The 26,363-nt window shown below is 52.5% G+C and overlaps 1 protein-coding gene across 5 annotated transcripts in view; it reads right to left on the minus strand.

Moving 5' to 3' along the window:
- The window catches only part of KCNAB1 (potassium voltage-gated channel subfamily A regulatory beta subunit 1), a 72,014-nt gene that overhangs the window by 19,624 nt on the left and 26,027 nt on the right, over positions 1-26,363 (minus strand). For all 5 annotated transcript variants that reach the window (XM_074911960.1, XM_074911956.1, XM_074911957.1 and 2 more), the window contains exon 2: positions 5,776-5,819. In XM_074911960.1, coding sequence (XP_074768061.1) covers positions 5,776-5,819 — 44 coding nt within the window. The remainder of the gene's footprint in view (positions 1-5,775; positions 5,820-26,363) is intronic.

Below are 26,363 nucleotides of genomic sequence, written 5' to 3' on the forward strand. Positions count from 1 at the left end.
GGAAGTGCCAGTAAGATCCCGTGCTGCCAAAATACACAGTTTTATAGAAATCCAAATCTCTCCGCAAAACTGAGTTCATTCTCCAAAGCTTCAATTTGACAAATTGGAAAAAATTGATGATGCTGGCTGAAACATGTCATTTGAGGAATGAAACTCTTCCTAAATTTGTGCTTCACTATTTAGCATCATACAAGTCAAAATCAGGGGGAATAAAAAAAAAAAAGTATTTCTATTTACATGAAGTATTTAAAACCCAAAGTTGCTTTTCCATAAAGCCAATGTCTGACACCAGCGCAGCTGATGAGCAGCGCTTTCACTCGCTGGCCTAAGAAGCAGCTGCAGTTTAGGCTCAGTTGTAGACTCTGTTCTATTACTGGGAAAAACTTGGAGCATTATTTCTTTATGACCACTGCTTAAAGGAAAAAATTTCCTATGGTGGAAACAGCATGTGGATTTAACTGGATATTCCTGAGCTATAGGAACATTTCATATATATATTTTGTGTGTGTGTATCTATATATTAGGAATACATATTTCCTAAGCCCCTGGAAGCAAGAGGCAGCAGCGAGCTGGGGAAGCACCAGGTCCCATAGGGGACCCCGAGCAGACAGCACGTACCCACCCTGGCAGACACCATTCCTGCCCTACGTATCTGACCTTACAGAACACCCCACGGAAAGCGATGCCGAGACAAGAGAGGAGCCCACGACATTAACTCTGCTTCTGCCAGCTTGTCACAACATCACTCGTACCTACAGCCCAACTTTTCCCCACGCTTCTCAAGACCCACACGCCAGGTGCATATAAAACTACAGGTTACTCATTTAATGAATGGGTCAAAGCTCACGTGGCTCACACAAAACACTCCAGAATTTAAAATTCTGCCTTATACGATCCCTCCAGAAGGAGAGCAGAGGGGCTCAGGCCCTGAGCTGGAAAATTCAGTGTGATTTGGGCAAGACAGAGGAGAGACCAGTCTGCTGGGGAGGGGTCAAGTTCTGTGGCTGCTAAGGGGGGGGAAAAATTAAATGCTCCCTGCCTGCTTGCACTTGCAAAGGGCCTGGTGCAATAGATACATAAATGCTCTCACACCTTCATTAAAAATATATTGGTTAGCTCATTGCTCACAGTGAGTGTGGCAGATGGACCTTGAGCAGGAGTCAGAAAGCAAAGAGCTTTGGTCAGCCCCTGGTCAGGAACAGAACAAGTGGACTTGGCTCCATGAGGAGAATCTTGCTCTATTTCCCTCGAAATAAGTCAATCTGATTTTTTTTATATATACATCAGGTTTCTCTGAGTACAAATAAAGTTATTTTTAAAGATGCTGGACTTGGCAGTGCTGGGTTAACAGTTGGACTTGATGATCTGAAAGGTCTGTTCCAGCCCAAACGACTCTGTGATTCTGCGCACGTGTGCTGCGTAACTGAAACTCTTCAGTCCTGGCAGAATAACCCAAGCTCTGGAAAAGCCAAGTTTTCACAGATCAGAAATGCAGAACACAACCAATGCTACCGAAATAAAAAGAATGAGCAAAGAGCACAGACTTCACTAATGTGGCATTTACTCCTGCTCTCTCCAAGGGCAATAATCGGGCAACAGCAGCATCACTGAGCCCTTGCTACGCTTTCCTGGTTATAGACCGCAGGAAAGGTACTTTCTCTTATCTTCGGAGTAAAATGGTCCGGTCCCACACAATAAAGATAAAAATAGGTTTCAGTTTATCATTAAGCTTCCTTATGCAGATGAAAAAAACTCCAAATGAAGCCTGATTTCCATGTTAAAGCTTCGGAAGCGTTATTTTTATAGGAATACATTAAAAAGCATTTCTCCTGAAAAATGGGTTGAAACTGTTTATCCCAAAGTGGTTTTTTTTTTTTTGCTCAAGTACGCATACAGGCCCCCAGCTCAGGTGAGAAGAAAAGGAATTATTTATACACCTCGTGCACTGCACATCCTGCCTCCAATTTACATGGCAACCTCACAACACAACCCCTGCCCCACCGAGGGCAGAGTGTAACGCAGGGGCAAAGTGCTCCAGGGCCTGGGGGTGTGGAGAGGAGCCCCGGAGCTGGCCACAGCTCATGGCAGAGGAACGAGCACGTCATCTCTCTAAATATAAGTAGTAAATACACACAATACCGGGTACACCTGCTGTGGGTCTGCCTGTCCCCCCGCCACACTCCCAGACCCCAGCTGGGGGGATGCAAAGGGCCTGGGGGCCCTCAACAACGAGCAGCATTGAGACCATGTGGGTGGGGAATACTTGGGGGGCTTTTTTCACCTTGACCATTTGAAAAACCAGCCAGAGAGGGGAGGTTTTGCACAGCGAGGGGGTCTCTAAAGCATCAGATGTGGTTGGGAAAGCAAGATGCTCCGTTAGGGTCCCGGCCAGAGCTGGGAAGGCAGCACATGAATCCTCCTCCCACAACCACCCCCAGGCAGTCGCTGTGGGGCGTTTGGGCACCCATCAAAGCCCCTGGGGTTGCTTCCAGGGCACCCACAGCTCCACTCTGATTAAAAAAAATTCACTCCAGAAAGCACAAGGTGCACTTGGCATTTCAGACAACGACTGAGGACGATTCACAACCTCGGCCCATGGGAAGATTTTGGAAGAAAAATATACTAGAGAAAGATTTTTTAAAAACCACCACTTCTCCCCTTACAAAGTGTTTCTCTTGTCTATCCCAATCCAGTGTTTATAAACTCACCCCCCCCACAGCTCACCGTGGCCGACAGACCTCCCGCTCCTGCCCCTCGCCCAGCACATCGCTCCCTTGCGCTGGAAAGCAACCTCCCAGCTGGATCTCGTCACCTTCAGCAGAGGAATTTCTGTATTAAAACTGGATTTGGCTCCACTTCCATCACATCCAGAGCCTAGCAAGGTGTGATTATTAGTGGGTTATTTGCTGATGCAAAATTCACCACTCAATGTCATTGCCAGCAGATGTGTCACCTCTGCAGGAAAAAAAGAAAGAGTTCCTGTCCGGAAGCCAAAGCTTCGCCTCCTGCCTGTACAATTTTATCCCTGGTTTGCTCCTGGCAAGGATGATGCCACAGGGAGATCTGGCAGGTGGTTCTGGTCTGGCGCTCGAGCAACCAGCGAACTCCCAGCCCTACGCACTGTGAGCGCCCGGGTGTGAATCGGGCCCTTCGCCAGGGATCCCGGGCCAGTGGGTGTCTGGGGCTGGGTTTGCAAAACCTTCCCCCCAGAGCAAAGCACCAAGGGCCAACAGCAGCAGCCGACCCTTTTCTGCTCACAAAACAGCTATTTTCGTCCCCAAATGTGAACACAGGGTATCCCGCCGGTGGCTGCAGGAACCGCTCGTTTGGGAACATTTTTTCTGTGCTTTTGTATGTTGAACTGGATTTTGGGGGGGTTGGGATGGCTGGTTTCATCCTGCTGCTCATTTCCCCAGAGTCAGGGCTAATCACCTTGTTGGAGTCTGTCTCAACATTTTCTAAAAAAATTCAACAGGCAGCCTCCACAGGCAGAATTCACTCGGAATTAACTACAGGGAAAACGTGACCTTATTTTATCCCCCGGCACGGCAATCGGTTTCACAGCATCACAGACAGGGCCGCGTGCCAGCCCATGCACCTACCCAGGGTTAGACTATTAAAATCCCTCAATTAAAGCCTCACCTGAGGAGGTGAAAGCCCAGCCCAGGTCCCAGCTCCGGTGGGAGGTTCAGCAACCCAGGAGGGATGCTCAGCCCCCGTCGCAGCGACCCTTTGCTGCGGGAACACGCTGCCAGCACACCTGACCCCGCGTGCTCGCTCGGCGCTGCTCACACGGCAAGCGGCACCCAGCAAATGAATTAATTAGAGAGTGCGAGCTGGGAGAAGCAGGACATAATTAAAGGGTACGCATCGCCTTAGCACCGCCCGCCTTTGATTCCTGCCCCGCTTCACATTTTTCTCCGCTTACTTTTTCATACTACAGGATGAAGCACACTCCCACCTTGCTGAGATTTCGGAAGGCTTTTAAGGAAGACTGCTGAGCCTTCAGAAACTTTAGTAAACCTTAAATTAGATTTTCATGCTACGGACAGTTTAGGGAAACACATTTATCTTTGAGGGAACTGAAAGAGAAGCTATTTCGGAAAGTCATATAAGCTACCCCGAAGGATCTGCAGCGGGAGGGGAGGGCGTGCTGTGCTGCAGAAGAAATACCTGGACGTTCAAGAGAAGGTGGCGAGTGAATTGCAGACTTGCCAGTCCCCCTCTCCCTGCACACACGGGGCCGTAGGGCTCACAGCTGGGGCACCGGCCGAGATGCCCAACCACTCTCCCCCAGCCCTGCCCTTGCCCAGAGCAGCCGCTTGCTCCCTGCTCAGCCCCCACTTATCCCACGCAGCTGCGCTCACAAAGGCTCAATATATTTAGATGCTGCTGCAGTTCCACATGCTCGAAATTAAAGAAAAGCTCTGCAAAATGCTTTTTCCTGCTGCTACTTCCTTCCCTTCCCCACCACAACATTAGCTCTTGGTGAACTCCAAGGATGATAAATAAAAGCTCTGCACAGATAAGAAAACAACTCTTTTCAAAGCCTGCATCTATTTTAACCACAAGAGCCCTTCTTGGTGGAATAGGCCTTATTTATATGACTTGTGATGCAGGGTGACTTTCACATTTCACTCTATTTTAAAATCAAATCTCAAAGCGTGCTGGAAAAATCAAGCTAACCCCCCGGTCACCTGCCCTGTGAGCACAGGCACCAGCTGGGGATGGAGCCGGGAGCTGGACGGGGATGTCCATAGCCACAGCAGGCACCAGATTCAGGCAGAGCCCAGGTCCTTGCCTGCTCCTGCCTTCACCCGTTTGCCCCCAAGGCAGCAGCACGGGAGCCCCGCACACCCAACTGCTTCCCTAAAGACATGCCAGTGCCTCCACCTCCCCATGCCAGCACCCCTGACCCCCGGGGGAACACAGAACCCCCTTTAAGCCGGGGCTGGAGGGGCCCTGGCAGAGCAGAGCATCCACCCCTGGGGGCTCCACACTCCCCATGTCCCAGCCTTACACCACGGGAAAGTGCTCGCAGCCAGAAAAACAGCTTCCTCCTTTCCACAGCGCTTGGTGAGCTTTGGGGGTTATATATATATACACACTTCTAAGCATTCTTCACGTGAGCAGTTCAAACACTGTCAAAGAAATTCCTCGCCCGAGTAAAGCCGTCAGGAGCTGCCCAGCCCATCGCACACACTCTTACCGGCAGCACTGCTGCGGGGCCAGCACGTATGAGCTGCAGTGCCTGTAGATGCCCTTTTGGATAAAATATTGATAAGATAAAATATTGATAAGGTAGTCTTCAGTTTTCAAATCAGCACGGAGCAGAAATAACAAGGTACATGCACTGGATAAAACAAAATAAAAACCTGCCCGCAGCCCAGGCAGGGTCGTTCCCCAGCACTGGGGCTCTGACGCTGAAAGCTCTTGGGGACATTCACAGATATCTCAGATGTGGTCTGCCGGCTGTCCCTCACGGGCATCGGGTCATATCGGAAGCATTTTATGCCACAAACACTCGCACAGTTCCAGCCAGCGCTATGGGTGGAAAGCATCCCCTCCTGCCGCGGGCGGGCGCCGTGGCTGCTGCACGGAGCTGTTATTACCACCCGTAAGGGCTTCTGGGCCAGCCACCTGCACGGGCAAGCGCAGGCTGGGGCTCTGAGAAACCACACTTTTTTTTTTTTTAATTCAGAAACAAGAGCCACTACCACTACTCCAGAGCCGCGTGCGGCTGCAGGACGTGCGGTGGCCGCGGAGGTTACTCACCCAGCCCGAGGCACGAGACTCTCAGTCCGGATTTTCCAAGGTTTCTAGAAGGAAAAGAAAACAATTAGAGAATATTGTTAAGCCCTCAAGGGACACACAACTTCACCCCTTAGGAAACCAGCAGGTGGAGAAGATGAGTCCCTGCTTTTAACCAAATCACCTGTTTTCCTCCAAAAGGGGCAGACCCCCCCCCAGCTGAGATGCTCCCTGACTGGTGTGGAGACGGGTGGGAGCACTGCAGGGCTGGGAACAAACCCAGATACATTGGGATGTGACACACACCTGATGTCATTTTGTAGCCATGAATAAGGCACCTGCGTTTCCCTCGCTTTCACCATCAGTTCCTATTCATTGATTAAATATTCCCCTTATTCAGCCTCACTTCTTTGGTTTTATTCACTCTCACACTCATAAGAGCATTCACATCCATCACCGAGGCTCCCAAGCTCATGGATTCCCCCCTGAATGCAACAGCTCATGACTCCCCAGCCCAAGGGGAGGCAGCACCTTCATCCCCAACACCAGCTACTTCTCAGCATCTGCAAGATAAATTTCTTACCCTTCTCCCCACCTCCCAGAGCCAGGCTGGAGACAAGATAATTAGCCATGAGGCCTTGAAATGTGCCATACATTAAACCCCTATCCTAACTTAAACCTATCACTGCAGCACAAAATACCCTTTTAATTATACCCTCCTGCTTTAACCTTTATGTTACAGCTGGATCTGTGCAATTTTTTTGCCAGATCAAGGTATAATTTAGGGACCATCTATCTACCTTCCACTGCAGAGCGCCGCAAACAATCGCTGCACTTTTTGCTGCTCCTGATGAATTATTTAAAGCCAAATAAAATAAAAAGCTCTGCTCATCCCCGTGCAGGGGATAGTGAAGGGGGTAGGACAGGCACTAGTGCAGGTCATGCCTTGCTCCTTCAGCTCTTTCTCTTTTTACACGCTTGATTTTGTGGCCATGCCGGGTAGCCGCTGCCACAGCACCGTTTCCCACACTGGAGAGCAACCGCAGGCACTGCCGGGGAGGTCAGGGGAGCCAGCCCGACTGCAGCCCTCCCCAGGGCCCCCCAACACCACTGCTGCACCCCAAATTTTGCACAGCTGAAAGGAATTTGCCTTCCAGTAGCTATTTGTGAAGCTGGAGCTGCATTTCCAGCACCACGAGCCCCCAGGCTCACAGCACAGTTGGGGCAGGCACTGACCTGATTTTTTTTCCTTTTCCATTATTTTTTTTTTTTCCTTTTTTTCTTTATTATTTTGAGCTAAAGCACAGCTGGACCCCTACATACCAAAACCCCACAGTGCACAGAATAGCACAAGTGATGCCAATCCTCACCAGCACAAAGTATAACCCTGAAAGTTCAAAGGCAAATACCCGGCAGCTGCCTGCGTGTTCCAGACAGAGCCGCCGCCTCGGGCGGGCGAGAGGAGCTCAGGCTCACGGGATGGGATTTCCACGTTACTTCTGGAGACAGCCCACTCGCTGTATAAAGCTCTTTGGAGAAGTCAAGTGCTACGGTGCCTTTCCGGTTTACGCTTATTTGGTAGAAGAGGGGTTTTTTAAGTCCTCTTTCTCGCTGAGCTGTTCTTTGTCTTTCAAAGTCTGGCTCTGCGCAGGGACACGGCTGCGAGGGCACAGCTTGGCCACGGAGCTGTACCCTGCTCTCTACAGGGATATAAATATACACACATGTCTGTTTATATATCTATAAATCCATATACATGCCCATTACACATAGGCATAATATAAATGCATACAGATGTACATATAGTGGAAGTGAAACCCTCTGGTATTTGGATGCATTTCTAGAGGATGTTGCTCCCCCCAGCAGCAGGGTCTGTCTTGGGGTCTCAGCCCATGTACCAGCTGACTGTCCTGCCCTCCCTCCCCGCAGTCCCCTGTCCCCCCCCGTGCCACAAAGCTACATCAGGGCTCATCCCTCTGCGCACTGGGGACATGGAGGGTAAAGCACACACACGCGCCAGGTTTTGCTCCAGAGAGCCATAACCAGCTCCTGGCAGAGCCTGGCCTGCTGACAAAACTGGACAGAAATCGTGTTTGAATTTCTAAAGCTGTCTCTGCCATTTACTTAGAGTACACGTGACCTGGGTACTCAAAAAAAAAAATTACGTCTGTAAGTCAGGAGAACTGAAAATGTCGAGTCTTTGCAGCACAAGGTCCCTCTTGCTCAGCAGCTGCTCCGGAGGAGTTACCTGAGCCTGTGGTCCAGCCGGGAAAGCATCACCCCAGCTACTCCCATCACTTCCAGCCCTCCCAAGCCTTCCGCCCAACTGCGCTCTAACGGGCAGGTAGTGTGAAAGCAAAGCGGCCACCCCAACGCACGAAGCCACAAAACCAGCCGAAAGCTCAGCCCGCTCGGGGTGACTCGCTTCCCTGGGCTGCTTAAAAGCCCACAGCCATGGATTTGATCGCTGGTCCTACAGCAGAGCAGTTATTTGTCCAAAGGAGTAACGCTTCTCAAGACCTGGTTCTCTGCTACCCCCCTAAAAATCAGAACAACAACAAAATAAAACCAAAAACCACCAAGCAAAAAAGAAAATTTATATCTCTATATATATATATCTGTTCCGCAGCTTGCAGGTGTATGTGTAGATGTATCACACACACAGATATATATACACAGAGACATGCCCGGAAGCTGCAAAATTGCCAAGTAAAATCAATGGTTGGTTTCTAAGTAACTGGCCAGTAAAAGCTCTTTGTGCTTCCATTGCACTAATTCCCCAGTCTGAGGCAATTCAGCAGAGCTGGTGGGGCCGCAGCCCACACAGCCCGCCGGGGAGGGCCGTGCTGGAGCCACCGAGGCGACACAGCGAGCACACCCCGGCTCTGGTGATGCCCAGGGTGCCCGGTTGGCATCGGCTGCTCCGGCCCTGCACGGGCTGAGCATCCCCCCGGGCAAGGCACAGCTGAACGGCTGCAGGTCCCTTCCACAGGGAACCCCCCTGCGCAGGGTGCAGGGGGTCCAGAGGGATGAGGGGGGGGGAAATCAGCTGGGAAAGTGGGGGGGCTCTGCCATTGCCCTCCTGAGCAGTCATAGACAGCTTGAGGTTTTCTGGGCTGGCGGTGGAAGCTCTCAGCAATATTTTTCAAGGCCAGAAATGATCTTTTTATACAGAATAATTGGATGAATTTTATACAAAATAATTGACCCCGCAACCCAAGGGCTCAGGCCCGACCTGGCGAGGCTCTCTGCACAGGACACAGTGGCTGGGCAAAACTACATCCCACCAGGAAAGGAGACAGTGTTTTCATGCATTTTTTTCTCAGTAATCATCAGTCAGCACCCACGAGCATCTGCAAGTGGTGGTACCCGAGCCCAGCAGTGCCGCCCGAGGCTGTCAGTCCCGAGCTTACTTGCCCCGACAGCTGGCACCACCACTGCTCTGGGGGTTCTGCTGGCACTGTTTAATCACTCTTTCCGGAGGAGAAAAAAAAAAATAATAAACCCTTTTCAAATTAGAAGTCAGCACTGCTGAGTGATGAAGTAGCCATTAAAGAGGACGTTGCAGGAGCCTCCAATCTCTCAGGATCGCTTTGCGTAACCTAGAAGCAGCTGATTAAAAAATCAGCTCTTACACATACATACTTTTCTTTTTTCATTAGCACAGCTATCTTGCTTCTTCCCTCACTGATATTCAGCTTCCCTTGCACTTTTCAGAACTGGAGCAATTGCATCGCTCCCCATAAATCACTGCCCAACCCGCCACGCGCAGAGAAGCGTCAACGCTGCTGTAACCAGCTTATCTGCTGTTACCACCAGTTCATCCAACCCAGGACCCGTCCCTCTGGCTGCAGCCTGCCGTGGCACCTTCCTAACTGCTTCTAGCTGCTGATCTAAAACCAGCTTCTTTCCCTTACCCCAGACTTACCCCACAAGCAAGACCCAAAGGCATTCAACGCCTCACCCCTGAACTGTTCTAAAAGCAAAGCCCGAAGCCCAGTGCTCCTGTGCCTGACCTGAGGGGACAGGATGAGGCGGGCTCACGGACAGCCCCTGCTGCACAGAAGGTGAGGGGGTTTGCAGGCAGCCCCACTCCATGCTCAAGGCAGGAGCTGTGTAAACCTCACTGAAAGCACCTGGGTCACCAAAACCTTTTATAAAGGACATCTATAGCCACACTCATCACATTGAGGTCCATAGGGCAGTAACATTTCACAAAGGGAAGGGACATGCCACACTGTTCCTGTTGTCTGTACTCTGAGAGGTTTATTTTAACTTTAAATCTGTCCAGTTCCCTTCTCCATGGGGCAGGCGAGAGTACCATGGCAGAACTGCCCTATCCCTGGGACCAAACAGGGCAGGGGACGGCAAAAGATGAGGGGATGTGAAGTCCATGAGCCCAGCCTGGCACGCTGGTTTAACAAAGCTCTTTTTTCCTGGCATAAACCAAAGGTGACACTTTCCCTGCCTGCGCAGCCAGGAGTTTGGGCGAACACAACCATCCCCGCAACACCGGCGCCTTCGCCAGATTGCGCTGGGTTAACGAGCGCAGGAGATTAATGCCTGATTCACTGAAAACACAGCTTGTAACTCGGGGATGTTGTTAAAAATACACCGAGGTACCAAAACAGCGTGTGGGGAGGGATGACATTTCCCTTGACTAGGCTTTTCCAAGCGGAGGGCGCATCCATTTCCCGAGGAAGCGCCAGTTCTCGGTGGTGTTTGATGGGCAGCACCAGTCCCTGAACACCAGCCAACACCATGCCAAGAACCAGCAGCATGTGCTACCATCCCCGGTGGCGATAAGGTTGGGAAGGGGCCATCATCCCTGCGCCCCCCAGGGCTGGGACCCCACGGCTGGCAGGGAACGGCACCTTCCCGCTGGAAAGGAGCAAATTGAGCAGCGGGACCCAAAGGGGCAGCACAGCCACCGGGCTGGTTACCAGCCCCTCTGCCTCTTGACAGGCCTTCGCCCAGAGAAACAAAGTTCTCACTTGCTCTTGCTAGCAAGGGGAGCTTCACGTGCACCACATCTGTGTCTGCTCCTTCCTCCTCCCTGGAGCAGTCCCCAGCGTTGTAGGGATTTTGACCGGGATGAGCTTGGTTTTTTGCCTGGTGCTCCGGCAAGCAGCACCCCAGCTGAGCAGGCATCAGCTCCAGAGATGAAGGGTTATTTCAGCTGCACAGAGAATGGGAAAATCTTCACAGAACTGCTCTAGCCTCTCCCCAGGCTGCAGCAAACAGCAGAGCCTCTGCCTAGGCAGCACTTCTCAGGTCTCTGTGGCTCAAAGGCACAAAACCGCGCTCAGATTCGCTCTGTGACTCATTCCCATCTCCCTTGTTTCCAGCACCAGTCCCTGCCGGTGGCTCCAGCCCAGGCTGGGGACCGAGCATGGCTCCCTGCATCCTGCCACAGATGCTCATTCATAAATGGAGAGAAAAAAACACAACCAAAACCCCACCGCACAGGTTAGTTTTTAAACACAGAAGAAATAATACTCAGAAAAGGTTGGTTCTGGACCTGCTGTGCTGCTGAATACACCTGAGTTAATAATTCTGCTAGAACAAGAGGTTAAATGAGGTGGGTGCTCACAGGCTGACACCAGCCAGTGCAGGGACACAGAGACCAGCCACCACGAGCACAACCCAGATCCAGCCCTGCAAAAGCCTTTGGGTCCCCAAACCTGGGGCAGGGGGAGCATATTGCTTGTTAGCCACTTGGCTGTGAGCAAAGTTATGGGCAAAACCAAGGAAAATACCTGATAGAGATGTATCAGATCTGAATGATGGGTAAGAAGAGCTTGTTATGTGTCTGAGGAGACAAGGTTCAACATGCATAAGAAAGGGCAAGGTGGCAGCTTTTGACTTTGAGAGCTCTTTGGTTCAGCATCAGGAAGTCAAAAAGCAGCAGAAAGGGAAAAGAGGGGATTAATGTGTTCTGCAGAAACACAGTGGGCTGATGAGAGCAATGAGAGGCACCTGGGATAAAGCCTGACAGTAAAAAGGCAGGGGGAAAAAAATAGAGTATTTCAAGAATTTTGGGAGCAAAGGAGGGTAAAATCCATTCCCAGGGGATTTTTCCTTGTGATGTGGCCATGTAGGAAGATTAGATTATATCTGAAATATTAATTTTAGTTAAAAAGAACCCAAGGTTTAAAATTAAGATTTGGTGACAAAAAATAAGAATTTGATTGTGCAGCAATCCTAAACCCATTTAACTCCTTCTCGGGAAGAATATTTGATGGGGGTAACATCTCAGCATTGCTGGCTACCTGCAAGCCTGAAACCATTCCTGTAATGAGGCAGAAAGATTTACAAGTCAGCTGGAAACTCTTCCCCTCATTGCTGGTTTTGCTTTTAAAAGCCTTACTCAAGCTACCCTGCAATCTTCCTAACTGCCCCGGGGCATGCATGGGCATCACTTCATCAACATAAATCTGCATATAACAGCATAATACAAGTAACTGTTAATCATATGAAATCTCTACAAAAATAAACTTGGAACTGGCTACCAGCTGGGGTTCCACAGGCTCTTCCTGAGCTTGCAGAGACGGGCACACGGTGGCTCTGGCTGAGGGTGAAGAGGGACACGAAGGACAAAGCCACAACAGCCTGGTGGCAGGGTTTTCCCCATTTTCTAACCCACAACAGCCCGGCTCATCTTGCAAAACCCAACCCGGCAGAGGTTTGGGCAGTGCCATTCCTTCCTGGGCCTTTGCAGTGACTGTCCCGCTCACCAGAGCCACCAGCTCCTCCTTTCAGACATGCTCCACTGTATCTTCCTATTCTGAAGTTTCTGCAGTATTTAATCAAAGCTTTTTGTTTCCTCTATTCCGCTCCGTTATGCATTAGCAAAGCCTTGTCGCTGGAATTGCTATTTGCAAGTCTCTTCCAGATCTCTGCTTAAGCCAGCTTTTTAAGTAACACTAAACCCATTTCTTCCTGAAAAGATCAGTCTTTCCCTGTGATGCTGCTGCCCCAATTAACTCACAGGGTACATGGGGGGTGGCCAATTATAATCCCATGGTCCTTAAGAGTTTGCCTCACCCGGGCTGAGAAAAACCTTTTCAAGTGAAATTGCACGTCTGTGAAGAGCGCACAGCCCTTGCCTCACACCAGCAGTGCCCGGAGGAGCCCCCGCTAGATCCCTCCTGCCAGAGCCAAGCCTCATCCTCTCCAGAGACCCCACAGCCCGGCTGCTCTCCGGCTTTCCCCTCGTTTCTCACGGCTCCCTGGGATCCCCCTGCCCGCTCCTCCTGGGAGATCCCTGCTCCAGGCTCATCCCACCCTGCCCTGGTCACATCCCTCCTAAAACTTGGCTCTTCCCCAGCCTGGCAGCGAGGAGGGCGTGTGGCAGGGCTCGTGGGCTTGCTCCGCTCTCACAGACCTGCCCTGTGCCCTCCCGCCTGCTTTTCCAAGCCAGGGAACAAAGAGCATCTCGAGGCCGAGGCAGCTGCCCCAGCAGCAAAGTCTCGCTGCCAGGCTGGGGAGCAGCAGGGCCAAGACTTGGCTCTGGCAGAAGGTATCCAGAGAGAGGATTTGGTAAAAAAAAAACCATCACCACAGTGACATTTTTATGACTAGCTGCTGATGAGGCAACACATCCTGCACCCCTCACAACACCCCCAGACCTCACACCCCCCGAGCCAGGCACCTGGGTGTCAGCAGAGGAAGGTCCCCATTGCGTAGCCAAGAACCTTGGTCTCCCCCAGGATGGAGAGGAGCTGAACCCACCCCGAAGCAGGCTCCGTGCACCCAGGCAGCTGCAGGAGGGGCCTTTAGTTAAGTGCCTAATTCAGCCTCTGCCTTTGCATCAGTGCCAGGTACCTCCCACGGGCTTTGGGGTAGAGGGGCCCCCTAAAACCACACAGACACCCACATCCTCCCACCCCCAGCAGCAAAGCACCACCACGGGCCACAGCCAGCTCTGCCACCAGCACCGTGCGGGCAGTGGCGTGGTGCCCAGCGCCCAGCCAGGCCTGGGGGACTTTCAGACCTGGCAGTTTCTTTAATTAAAAGAAAAAGGGGAGAAGACAGGGGAGAAAACGTGCCTTCAAAGCAGCCCATGCCATATGGCAGGAATAGTGTTCATCTCCTGCAGCATAGGGCAGAAAGCAATCATAATTACTCACTTTTAATTAGTTCTAGTGAAGGGGGATCCTAAGCCAGCCCATCAATGGCAGCAAATGCTGCATCACCAGAGGCAGCTGTAACACCAGGCCGGACGGAACCACGAGTAGCTGCTGAGGTCACTCCTTATGCTCAGGAAATGCTGAGCACCCCTCGGTCATTGCTGGCAGATGCCTTCACCATCCCTCCAGAGCCACATCTAGCAAGGGGGGGGTCCCCAAAAACACACACAGGCCCAGTTTCCCCAACAGGAGAGAACACCTACCCCAGTACCCAGCCCTGGTGCAGAGCAAACCCATTTCCCCTCATGCTTTAACAAACAGCGGGGAAAAATAACTCCCATCTTGAAGACAACCCACACCACAAATGCCCCAGCCCCACCACACCATCACCCAGGTACCAGACACGTTCCCTTGCACACAGGGCTGGGAGAGCCGCAGCAGCTTGAGGCCCATCACAAGCCTCTTGCATGGGGCAGCAGCAGCTCCCAGTACCCTCCCAGCAGGGATTTATGGTCTGAGCCACCTGTGCTGCTTAATCAACTCATTAACCCACAAGTGGTCCCTCCTATCATTAAGGAACAAAGCAATTATAAAGAAATACATCCTGGTTATAGAGGTGGGAGGGCTGTTTTGCTGCTGTCCCTCACTGTTCGGAGCACCTCTGCCTCCATAACCCCACCAGGTCTCTGCTGGTTTGCAGAGGAGGGGGTGGCTCTTCTTCCACCCCAAACCATCTGCCTCCGTGCGCAGGATAAACCTCGCCCAGCGTCTGACACCAGGCTGAGCTTACCTGCTGCGTTGTGATCCCAGCCAGAGCCAGTTCTGGGTGCTGACGGCCCCTGCCCCTGCATCCAGCCAGCCTGGAAATATCCCCAAAACAACCTCATGTTTGGTGGAGGCCAAAAACAAAGAGTTTAAGGTTTAAAGCAGTAAGTGATGGTTGAGCTGCTTGGAAGACGAAGCTGCCGAGCGGCTTTGCTTCAGCCTGAGGTGTGCTGAGCAAACCTGCTTTAAGCTTATCTACTCCCAGTATTCCCACCTGTACAGTGGGAACAGGATAACCCCCCTATCTGCCTGTCCATCCATCTGTCTACCTGTCCATCTGTCTGCCTGTCCATCCATCTCCCTATCTATCCACCTATCTGCCTGTTTATCCATCCTTCTATCTAGCCATGTGTCTGTCTATCCATCTGTCTATTCATCCTTCTACCCATACTTCTATCTATCCACCTACCTACGTACCTACCTATATATCTATCAGGAATGAGAGCAAGAAAGAGTGAGAGATTTTTCTAAGGGAAAAACATAAGTTTTAAATAAAATCTCTGCAACACATACAATGACTAAAACATTTTTCGACTCCACACCCACAGAAGAATCATCAGGCTTAGAAGCTCTACAGAAACCAGATAATGCTGGTTTTTGCTTGTTCCAGCCCCAGTTTAATTGCCTTGTGTCAGTGGTTTTGCCCACAGAAACCAACCTCTACCAGAAATATGAAGCCGAGGGTACAGATCCTGCGTGGGTCAGTCCTATCGAAAGAGCACTGGTGGCAGGTGACCCCCCAGGACCCTGTTTCACAAGCCCCTGGGGGCTACCAGGGAGGGATGGTGGGTGGGGGTCCCGGGTCCACAGGGGCATTGCTCGCAGCCCGTGCCCACACCATGGTGCCCACGGTCACACCAACAGCCTTGGCCTGCAGGAGATGTGCAGGGGAGGCAAAACCCAGCGCTCCCCGGGCATTTCCAGGTATTCCAGTGAAAAACATCCTGAGAGCTAAAGGTGGGGGGAAGGAGGTGGGAGAGGAGGGCTTTGAACAGAGCAGGGGGAATCGGGAAGAGCACAAAGCCATCCCCTGGGAGAGGCACTGACATCTTCAGGTGTTCTCATGGACGTACGTCCTCCACCTCTGCTGCAGAAAGGAGGGTTGGGGCACCCCAGCACAGCGCAGCGCCCCTCGCACCCCTGCACGCGCCCTCATGGGTGTGAGGAGGGCCCCAAGGCGGTGATACAGCCCCGCATCCACCTGATTAGGCAAAACTGGGGGAATCATGACACTGTTTTCCTGCATATAAACTGCAGATAGTTTGGTTTATTGCTACAAAAATGTAAAAAAAAAAAAAAAGTCACTGTTCCTGAAGCTGGCGGTGGGAAAACAACGTTGCTTAGAAACATCCCCATTAGTGCTCCAGAACTGTTCCTTTCTGCACAGAAAATGAATAAAATATGTAATTTGTTCCCTCAAAAAAAGAGGCCGTTTCAAGTAACAACAAAAACCCGATGAAAGTGGAGACCCTTTCCTATTGCCCTCGGCCGCTGCAGCGCATCCGACATCCTTCACCTGCGACCTGCAGAGTGGGGAACAACAAAGTGTGACGCTGGGCTTCGGAGCGGCGCTGGCCTTGGCGCCTCTGCTCGCCTCGCCCCGAGAGAGGCCCTCACCCTTCGGCTGCTTCCTGCGGTGGTGAAGCCTCCTGATCACACCTGCTGCTTCTCTCCCCGCTCAAACGCCAGAGACCCTCCCTGCACCCCCGGAGCAAAGCGAGCTGGGGGTAATTGCAGACTCCGACCCCATTCCCTGCCTTAAAATGGGCGACAAGGGGCAGCTGCGGCTCCCTGAATTTCCCTGCTTGTCCCCAGCAAGGTGGGATGGGACCCCTCATCCCGAGGGGAAGGGGCTGGTCTGCGGGGTCCCCAGGCTCTGTGCAAACGGGCACAATGGGTCAGGGACAGGCAGGAGAGGGGTCGTGCCTCTCCCGCCCGGCCGAGCTCTCCCCTCCACCATCGCCGAGCCTTTCCTCAGCCTTCCTGGTGCAAACCAGTGCAAGTTGGGGTGATATTCCTCTCGGGTGCTCCCGGAGCTGTGACATCAGCAAGACCTACCCCTCCAGCCCCGACCACACCTACAGGGCTCTTGCTCCTCTGAACTTCCCCCGAGACTCACGCGCAGACATCTCCTTAGCCCGGCAAGGCCGAAGCGGAGGGCGGATGGATACTCACGGAGAGCCCCGTATTTCTGAGCGCTCTGGGCAAACACACCATCTCCACGGCTCCTCACGGGTTTCTAGGCGGACCTGTCAGCATCTGCTCGGGCTCCCAAGCTCCCTGCCTCCCCAGGGGAAGATGCTCGGCTCTCCCTAACATCTCAGAGCCACGTAAATGCTACTTATTTCTCACGATGCACTGGGCTGCAACAGCCCCCGGTGCAGCTTAGCCTCACTGTGAACCGAGGGTGAGGCAACATGGAGGTGTTAATTCTCTTCTTTAATTAACTTGGGTGGTTTTCCTGCTCTGAAGGCTGGATTTCATTTTGCTTCATCAGCTCAAAAAGACCTACAGGTTTTAGACAACAAGTAGCTGTCCCTCAGCAAGCTCCGGTGGCAGGAGGTTGTCTCTAAGTGGTGTGGGTGGGAAGAGAGAAAAATAATGGTTTCTGTCTCCCATTTTGTGAACAAAACACTTCACAACACGCACAGCAGTTTCCACTAAATTACCACCCGTATTAGCAGTAATTGCAGTGATGCAGAATCGCAGCTTTCCGCTGGTTTATGTCTTTCAAACCCGTTCACACGTGCAGAGATAAGGGAGTGAGGGAGGTCTGTGTGCCCCTGGGACACCTGCACAGCCGGGGCAGGTACAGATCACTGCTCCCCACTTCATTTAGGGTAACGCTACAGAAATGGGCGCGATGCTTCACCAGGCAGGGCCGCGGCTTCTGCTGATGCCTTCAACCGCCCGTCAAGTCCGCGTCATCGCGTTCTACCTCGAAGATGATTTACTGCAGGATGGGGTTTAAAACCTTAGTCCTTGGAAAGCAAGAATGGTGATTTTTAACCAAAGTCCTACCGAGTATCTTTTCTTACTCTAATACAAGCTACCTTCCTGTTTGTCCCTCGGAAATATTCCCTGTTTCTACATGGAAGTTGTTTCACCTCAATACGAGTTCAAAGGCCACCCAAGCTGCTCCCTACAGGCACATCGGAGCAGCACGGAAGCTCCTGGCAGCACTTGTGCATCCCGGCAGCCACCAAGGGGGACAGGGTGGATTTGGGGTTCACCCACCACCCAGAAGAGACACCCCGGCCGAGGCAGACACGTGGTGCCCGGCTGTGCCCGGCTGTCCCCGTGCCCAACAGCTCCTGGCCACGGGACCTTTGGATGCTCAGACCGAGGCACCGTGTCGGAGAAAGGCTCCGTGCGTGGGCAGGAGGCGAGGACAGCTTCGAGCCGTAAAGCTGGAGCAAAGACAGAGATACTCCTGGCTCTGTTGAAGTACTGACTTTCGTGCAAAGCATAAAATCTCAGTAAATTTTTAACATTATTTTCAAATGACACAAAGCGTAGATGAACACGCAAAGCTGTAGCAGAAGCTGGCCCAGCATAGCTGGCCCAGCAGATACTTGAGTGAGCTGAAAACACAGATTTATTCCCTTGGCTGACCACGTGCACTCTTAAATTTGCTTTAATATTTGATCTTACACTTGCAGTGTTTGACTGTGCTTATGTTGGCTTCTTTTAAAACTGCTTTGTAATCTCTTCTGCCTAAGAAATAAAATAGAATTTTATTTTAATCATGCGTGTCCACAATAGCGTGGTGAAGGTGCACCAGGAGGAACACTGCTTTTCTAAGCTATTTCAGAGTGGAAGTGGATGGATTACACTGTCCCAGGTGCTCCCCTGAGCATCTTCCTTCCCATCCGTGTTTCTGCAGTGGATGCCCTGTGGTCCCCACCGCAGTAAAACAGGGTTTCGGGGAGCTGGTGACTGTCCCCACCGCTGCAGCAGTGATGTTAAATATTAGGTCAATGATATAAAACAGGAAAAAAAAAGCTAGCAGAATAACTGCAGAGGCAAAACAGGACAGTATTGATCGGCTGAAAAACAATAGCAGTGAAGCCAGGAGGTGGGTCCTGGGCAATGGAAACCCCAGCTCGGTGGCAGGAGGGACAGCCAGGCCAGGCTGGACGGAGCAAGGGGACAAGCAGGTGCCTAAATGACATCTGGCCCCCCCTTTCCTGGCTCTCTTCACACCTTCCAACTCATCTCTCGTACTCGTAGGGCCAACGGGTGCGTAGGTGGTCGCTTCAGCTGAAATTCCCCAGAAATGCTTTTTTTGGCTGCATCCTCCGAAAAGTTGCCGATGACGCATTAAAATGTAGATAAGGCAAAATAGATGGGCCGCGGCCAAGCGCAGGGGCTGCCGCGCGTGGCTCTGGCAGACGTGCCGGCGTGCTCAGCCTCCCGCGGGGGCTCCCTGCCACGAGCGAGGCTCCCGCAGGTGACGCTCCTGCCCTGCTCCCTCCCTCCCTCCCGGCGGGCCGGGAACCTGCCGGGGTGCTGGGTGCCAGGGCCGGAGCCACACGCACCAGCACAGCAACGGCTGCGGAGAGTTTGCTCGCGACGGTGTCAGCTGCGCATCCCAGAGGTGTCCCGGCGGAGAGCGCGGGGAGGATGCCGGAGCAGGGGGGGGAGCGTTGGCGCTGGCATTCCCAAGGGAATAACTCCGCCGGGGAGGGCCCCGATTCCAGCAACCGCATCCCGGAACGATGCGCAGCCCACGGCTCTCCTGCCCCCGCCGCGTCTCATCAGCCAAGGATGAAAGAGAGCAAAAGCAAAAACATTTGTCGTTCTGCAATCGATGCTTTTAAAGTACAGAATTTCCAGTGTCTGAGGGGACTGTGTGTTATCCTTGTGAAAAAAAAAAAATAAAAAAAAAATCTTGCAATTCCTAAAGGATTTGAATGAATCAAGTTATTTCCAGAAATAAGAGAGGACCGGCCAGCTCTCCATCACACCCACGCGTGGGTAACCCACTGCCTCCCCATCACCCTTGGGCGGTGCCCAGCCCTCAGCGCCCCAGCAAACCTGGAACGAGTTCCTAACCCTACACGGAGCAGGGCGAGGCCGCTCTGTCCACGCGGGGACTCAGGAAGGAAATCACACCGGTGCGTAGGGCGCTGACCCGGCTGTCACTAGTCAACACGTCCCATAGGGTTCTAAATAACCGATGCCATTTTCTCTCATTCTGGTACTACTTCAGAATGAAAGAGGCACAATAAAAAATAAAAAACCCCATCACTGGATTTTCCTTCCCCATCCGTTCCCCCACCTTGGAAAGCATTAGTCATTCAGCTAAAGTGGTTGAATAAGCTGGAACTGGAAAATATATATTTTCTCCACAGGTGGGAGAGGCTATTTCTGACAAAATCACAAGACTAACGAAGGGGAAGGACTCTGAGCAGCCCCGGACAAACACTGGGCGCTCGGCGCAGCCACACCCAGGAGTGTCCACAGCAGGGTCGGCCCGGGACAGGAGGGGCAATTTATTCCTGCACAAGTATTGAGGTAAAAGCTGTTTGCATGAACTATTCTAAAAATAAGCAGGCTGAGGCAGGGAGACCACTGTGAAAGATAACTGGATTTTTGTTTTAATTACTGTGTGGGACTTTTACCCTTTTAGAGAGAAAGGACATTTTTGACAGATTTTAAGCGCTTCTGAACTCTGTGGCAGCAGTTTCGCAGCCAGCGCGGCCGATGCTGTGCCCAGGCAGTGCTCGGGGGTTCTGGCAAATGTAACGCCAACAGAAAAAATATAGATATGCCGTAAGAGTTTTATAACTTTGTACCCAAAATATTTCTGAAGCAGCTTGTTTACATACAGGGCACATTTTTTCACGGTGACGTACGCAAGCCCCGTGCGGGGCGGGTGTAGGTGCGGGGCATCCTGGCAGCCTCAGCCCAGCTATCGCCCCTCTCACGCCTTCTCGTGTGAGGAGGGCATCTCATCTACTGAACCCCAGGGTCTCCAGGTGCACGGCGTCCGACTGCGTGTCGGCTCCAGTGAAAGGCCCCAGGATGGACTCTCACTCCACTCTTACATGCTGTAAGCAAAAACCAGGCACCAGCCATGTGCCAGCTCCTCGATGGGAGTCAAGTCATGAGGACCTGCTTGGGATGCCACCAACAAAGGGCCTCCAGGAGCTCCAGGGCCTTATTTTTCAATAAGCTTACTGCTTCTCGAGCCCTGTGTCCCACTGATTATTTCAGTTTGCTCTTCCATGCCAGAAAACAGCTCCCCAAGCTCTTCAGCACGGTGCCTGCAGAGCCCTGGCCGAGCACCTGGCCAACCTGGACAAGGCACCCCGGACACCAGGCACCGCTCCCCATTCCCACCCGCCGGCCGGGAGGTTTTATAGTCCTTCAAAAGCAGCTTGAGAAACGTTTCTAACGCACCCAGGTACCATGAGGAGCAAGTCTCGGTTTGCCAAAGGGACGATGTCACACCCCCCGCAGAGTGAGCAGCTTTTAAAAGGGTTTGTGGGGGAGCAAACGGCTCGGAACGGCTCCGGAGGCTCCCACCAAACACTGCTCACCCCCGCGGTGGGAAGCATCGCCCGGGCCACCCCGAACAACAGAGTAAGGGACACGGTAGCCAAACCCCTCTTTGTATCAGTAAGATCCATCCACCGACGTTACATCTACCCGCCGCCACGTGCCACCAGACCTTGGTTTGTTGGGTCTTTTCCAAATACCGAGATGAATGGAAATTCTGCTGGAGCAGGAGCTGTAGTAACAGCTCCATGGAGCCGCCCCTCTCCTGCCACTGTGCCCAGCACATGTCGCACCCCAGGCGAAGGGGAGCTGTCTGCTGAATTGTAGCAGGGAAAACGTCACCCCAGCTTTAACCTCTGGGCTCACACCGCGTCTCATGCAGAGCGTTTTCTTTTCCTTACTGACAATTAATTTCTTAACAAACATGTGCTACAGATGGCAGTTTATAATGTTAGGCTAAAATAAAAATAAGCGTGCTCAAAATTCAAATTGGATTTTGCCAAAGCAGCCACGCTAAAATAATACATTTTAAATACTTAAACTGTGCGCTTCACAAGTAATTAAATTAGCAGTGTTTCTGCATTACATCTTTTCTTCCATCCATTTAAACATTAGATTAACGTTTTCATGCAGATTTTAAATGGAAAATGTCACCCTGCGGGGAGCGGTTGGGGGTGAGCAGAGCAGAGCAGGGTGACTTCTAGCAGGACCCTGCTTCAGGCTCTGCCGCAAGCCGGGGAGCTGCCCCACGCTGCCTCGGGTCAGGGGCACAGCCACCAGCTGGCACCGCCCCGGGAGCGGGGACCTGGGCCCGGGTGGCACGGGGAGCAGCGGTGCCGTGACAGCCACCCACGGTGACAGGGACAGCCACACAGGCTGCTGCCCTGCCCTCGCACCGCTGCCCGAGCTCTGCCGAGCCTGGAGAGGCTGCGCAGCTCATCACCGGAACGCGACTGCATTATTTAAGAGCTTCCTTAAAATACCATCATTTTGCTTCTGCTTAACAAAGCTGACATGGAAAACGCGCTCTTTAAAACACCTTTTGTCCTTGAGTTCAGTCTGGTTCTCCTTAGCTCGTCGCTCGCTCTCAGGACTAAAACAGGGAGGGGGGAATCAACGGCAGACTAAGTGCTGGCTTGTTGCTGTACCCCCGGGTGCCCCCCAGTGTTCCTGTCCCCAGCGGGACGCAGACGGCGGGACAAGCAACCCGGCACCCCCAAACCGTGCACTGTGGGCTCCAGGACACCGCGCTGGGGGTGAGAAGCAGCTCGTGTGCCACACTCACTGGGGAGGTGGGAACCATCGTGGCACAGCTGGGCAGAGACGATGCCCAACGCTGCCCCCCGTCCCCGTGTGACAGTCCCCGCTTGCGCCAATGCCCCAGCCAGCGCCGCTCCCGCCGGTTGCGTGTTTCTCCCCAAGCAAGACCTCGTTGGAACATACATAATTCAGCTGGTGGACAGATGTTTCCAAAGGCCTTAATGAATTAAAAATGTTTTCAGGAAGAATATTAGAACACTTGGAAATAACACTAAAAATCCATTTTTCAATTCACTAAAGTTGGTGTAGGAGGTTGTTGGCCCAGTTGGGTCTCCAGGGGAGAGAGGGGAGAAGGAGAAACCCTGAGCAGCAGAAATGCCTTCGCCACAGCCTCCGGGGGAGCGGGGCAGGCACTGCGGATGGGAATTAGCCACACGGGCCTCTCCTCAGCCACGCTGGCAACACCCTTACAGTCTACTGCAAAAAACCCAGACTTCGGTCTGTCCGACACCTGGAAGAGGAGGTACATTTTCAGTGCTTACGCTCAGCCCAGACATCTGCAGTCTCCATTTACTGAAGCCCTGAAAGCCAGGGAGCGACTATACCTTTGGCACGACCATGTTTTTCGAGTCTACACAGTAAGTAAATGTGCAATCAAACCTAAATCTGACTTAGTCTAAGCTGGGTTTAACATCGCAGTGTTAAACACGGCTTTTGCATCGCTGGCATGAGACGAGAAAAGTCCAGACCACACCGAACCCACAGCCTTACTTAGCAGCTACAAACTCCTGGAGAGCCATTAGGAATTTGAGAGCAGCACAAATCAGTACAGATTTTGTTTACTCAACCGGTTCCTTTTCCCCCTTCTCTGAGTTATTCCTCCCTTCCTTGTAGCCATTATAAGCCACAGTCCTGAGGGAAAATGCATCGTGAATTCAGTGTAAATCCATTCTGTTCACTGGATTGGTCTTAATTTACAGCAATAAATTGAAGATCAGACGATGAGCCATAAAAATCAACCTGATGTGGAGAGCTACTGAAATAATATGTTATTTTATATCAAAATAATAGTGTCATTTGCATGCGAGTGCTTAAAACTACTCGTAACTGCAGCAACACTTAAACCATGGATTCCTAAATATATGAGGCAGTTATTATGGTTAATGCTCGTAGCATGATGCAAGGAAAAAAGAAGACACAAGTCCTGAAATACTGCAAATAAATACCTGGTTCCACCTCGAAAAGCAGAAGAGCTTTATCTTCCATTTCCAAACTAATCTTGTAGCCCAGACTGCCCCGTGCGTTTCTGCAAACCTGGCAGGTTGGAAATTTGCTTTTGACTCCTGTAAGCCCACACTCGCCCGGTGGCAGGGATCCGCATACAGAGCGTGCTTTACAGCGCAGTTCCAGCCCTCCTAACACCACGCTTCTACATAAGAAATCTGCACTTTAAGAAAAATTGCCATTTTTGCCCACAGGTCACCCCGGGGTATGTTCAAAGGAGTGGAAGAAACCGCCCGTGATCGGAGGCGAAAGTCATTTTCCTGGCGGTAATCACACGTCTCAGACGTGGCTCCGGGAGTTTGCGGGGCTCCGTCCCCCCCGGGCAGCCGTTCCTCCTCCTCTGGGAGCCCCAGCAGGCAGGGGGGCGGCTGCAGGATGTTTCGCGAGCGCAGGTTTGCTCTTCTCCCCACCCCAAGGACCCGGGGTGGGAAGGGGCTCCAGAGCATCGCTCCCCTCCAGGCTGGGACCCGCCAGCCCACGGCACTGGGAAGGTTTGAGTTAACAACAAGATCGAGAGTTTTATACTTCTTACATACTTTAATTATATTTGCCAGCAGATATTTATTTAGGCAGAAAAGTGGGATGAGGAATTCTTTGTGCCGTAGGATTTTTATTGTGCCTTTTGATGTCTGTAATGGGTGTGCAGAGCTGACGGAGCGCTGCTCTGACCCCGGCTAAGTCAAGGCCACAGCTGCCTTTCCAGGGGGGAGGGAGAGCCCCCCCCCACCGCCGAAGCACACCCACCGCTGCGATGCGATGCATTAGCAGCTCTTTATTAATGTGCTTCGACAATAACCCACAATTTCAGGCACAGAGTGAAGAAAAACGCCTTTGGCGAAGTGCTGATTAATTTTTAGCCGGCGGGATGTGGTGACCTCCGCTGGAATGTGGCCTCAGTGCCACCGGGGACTGGAAGGTCCCACAGCCCGCAGTCTGGCAAGCAGCAGCACCCAGGCAGCGAGCCAGAAAAAATCCCATTTAAGAATTGACCAGACCACCCTGCTCCGGGCTTGCTGTGGGTGCAGGCACCCACCGTTTTGAGATGTACCCATTGCTCTGGGAGAGGGAGCGGACAGGCAGCTGCCCCGTGTGTCCGGCCACCTTGGTCCCCTCCAGAGCCCTCGTGCCAGGGTTCACAGTGGTGCTTTGCCCTCCCAAGCAGTGGCTGCGCTGAGCGGGCAGCTGAACACTGCGGCACTGGCAGCGGGGAGAGCTCAGCACCTCCCGGGTGGCTGGGAAAGGCCTTTGTTCTCTAAAACTGCTCCAGACCTTGCAAAATGTGACACGCAACCCTTGCGTACCCAGTGCTCAATGACTGCAGCAAACACCATGTCCCCGACGGCACCGTCACTCAAGCCTGTCCTTGGAGCCCTCCGCAGCACGGGCAGGAGCCCCAGCCTTGCGGTGGCGTGGGCAGGGTGGCCACGAGTGGCTCGTCAGACAGGGCTGGGCATCCCGCATCGGGGGGGAGGGATGGGTGTCCCCTCTGGGAGAAGGTGCTCGGCCTCTCCGCACCCTGTCTCAGGCTCCGCACCGGCTGAAGGGTGAGCACAGACCTTTAACTCCATCAGTTTGCCTTTGCAGTTAAAAATTTTTTGTTTAGGCTTGCACTGGAGTTAGTGGTCAAAGCCGCCGCCATCTATTATTTATGAACTCAAATAGATAATTGAGCCTCATCAGTTGGGTCCCTCATGCCCCTGTGTGGGCAGAGCTCTCATAAAGGGCTATTTTTGAACTGCTGACGGCCCCAAATCGGCAGCGCAGCAGCTGCAGCCGGAGCTGAGCCCTGAGCCCCGCAGGGCTGAGCTCCCTGCCACGTCCTGGGCATGAACCAGGCTCGCGGGGAGCCGGGATGCTCCGGGGAGAGGCTCTGTCCTGCCGCAGGCGCGGTGGCAAAGCTGCCGGGATGAGCATGGGGAGGCTGGTACGAGTCTGTCTGAGGAGCCGTTTGGGATGTGGCACATGCCGAAGAGCCCTGGGCACCAGGACCAGGGCTGGATCCACCTTACTGACATCTTGAACTGGGCTGACAATAAATTTTTTAAAAATTCAGCAAATTAGGAGGGAGAAGAACCTAGGCCATGACCTTCTGATGGTCCAAAGCAGGTGAAGACCCACCTGCCAGCCCTGTTCCCGTGCTGCGCACTGGAGGGATGCAAAAATACATCCTTTGTTTCCAGCAGCGGTGCGGCAGATCGCAGTTTTCCAAGCCAAGCACTGCAACCACGTTGTTTTTAAGGAAAGACTTGAAGCGATCCCAAATATTCTCCCCAGGCCTCTGGGCAGGCTTGCCAATGGGGCCAAACTGGAGTATTAAAAGGGATAAAAGGGGACAGCCCCTTTCCCCATTTGCCCTCCGCATGCAGGAAGGGATGTCTGGGGAGGTCCCGTTGGGCTGATGCCACAGTCTGACAGGGAAGATACAAAGCGAGATTTAGCAAATGCAAAGCAGAGGTTTGCTCACGCAAACGCCACGGGAACGCACCTGAGTCCTAATATTTGCAGATGTTCCCCGATGAACATATTTATTCCTGTAAACTTTGTCTCTCATATTCCAGTTCGGTCTCTGAGCTGGAACAGGTCCAGAAACATGTCGTTTGATGA

This window comes from Athene noctua, chromosome 8, assembly GCF_965140245.1.
Source record: "Athene noctua chromosome 8, bAthNoc1.hap1.1, whole genome shotgun sequence".
NCBI lineage: Eukaryota > Metazoa > Chordata > Aves > Strigiformes > Strigidae > Athene > Athene noctua.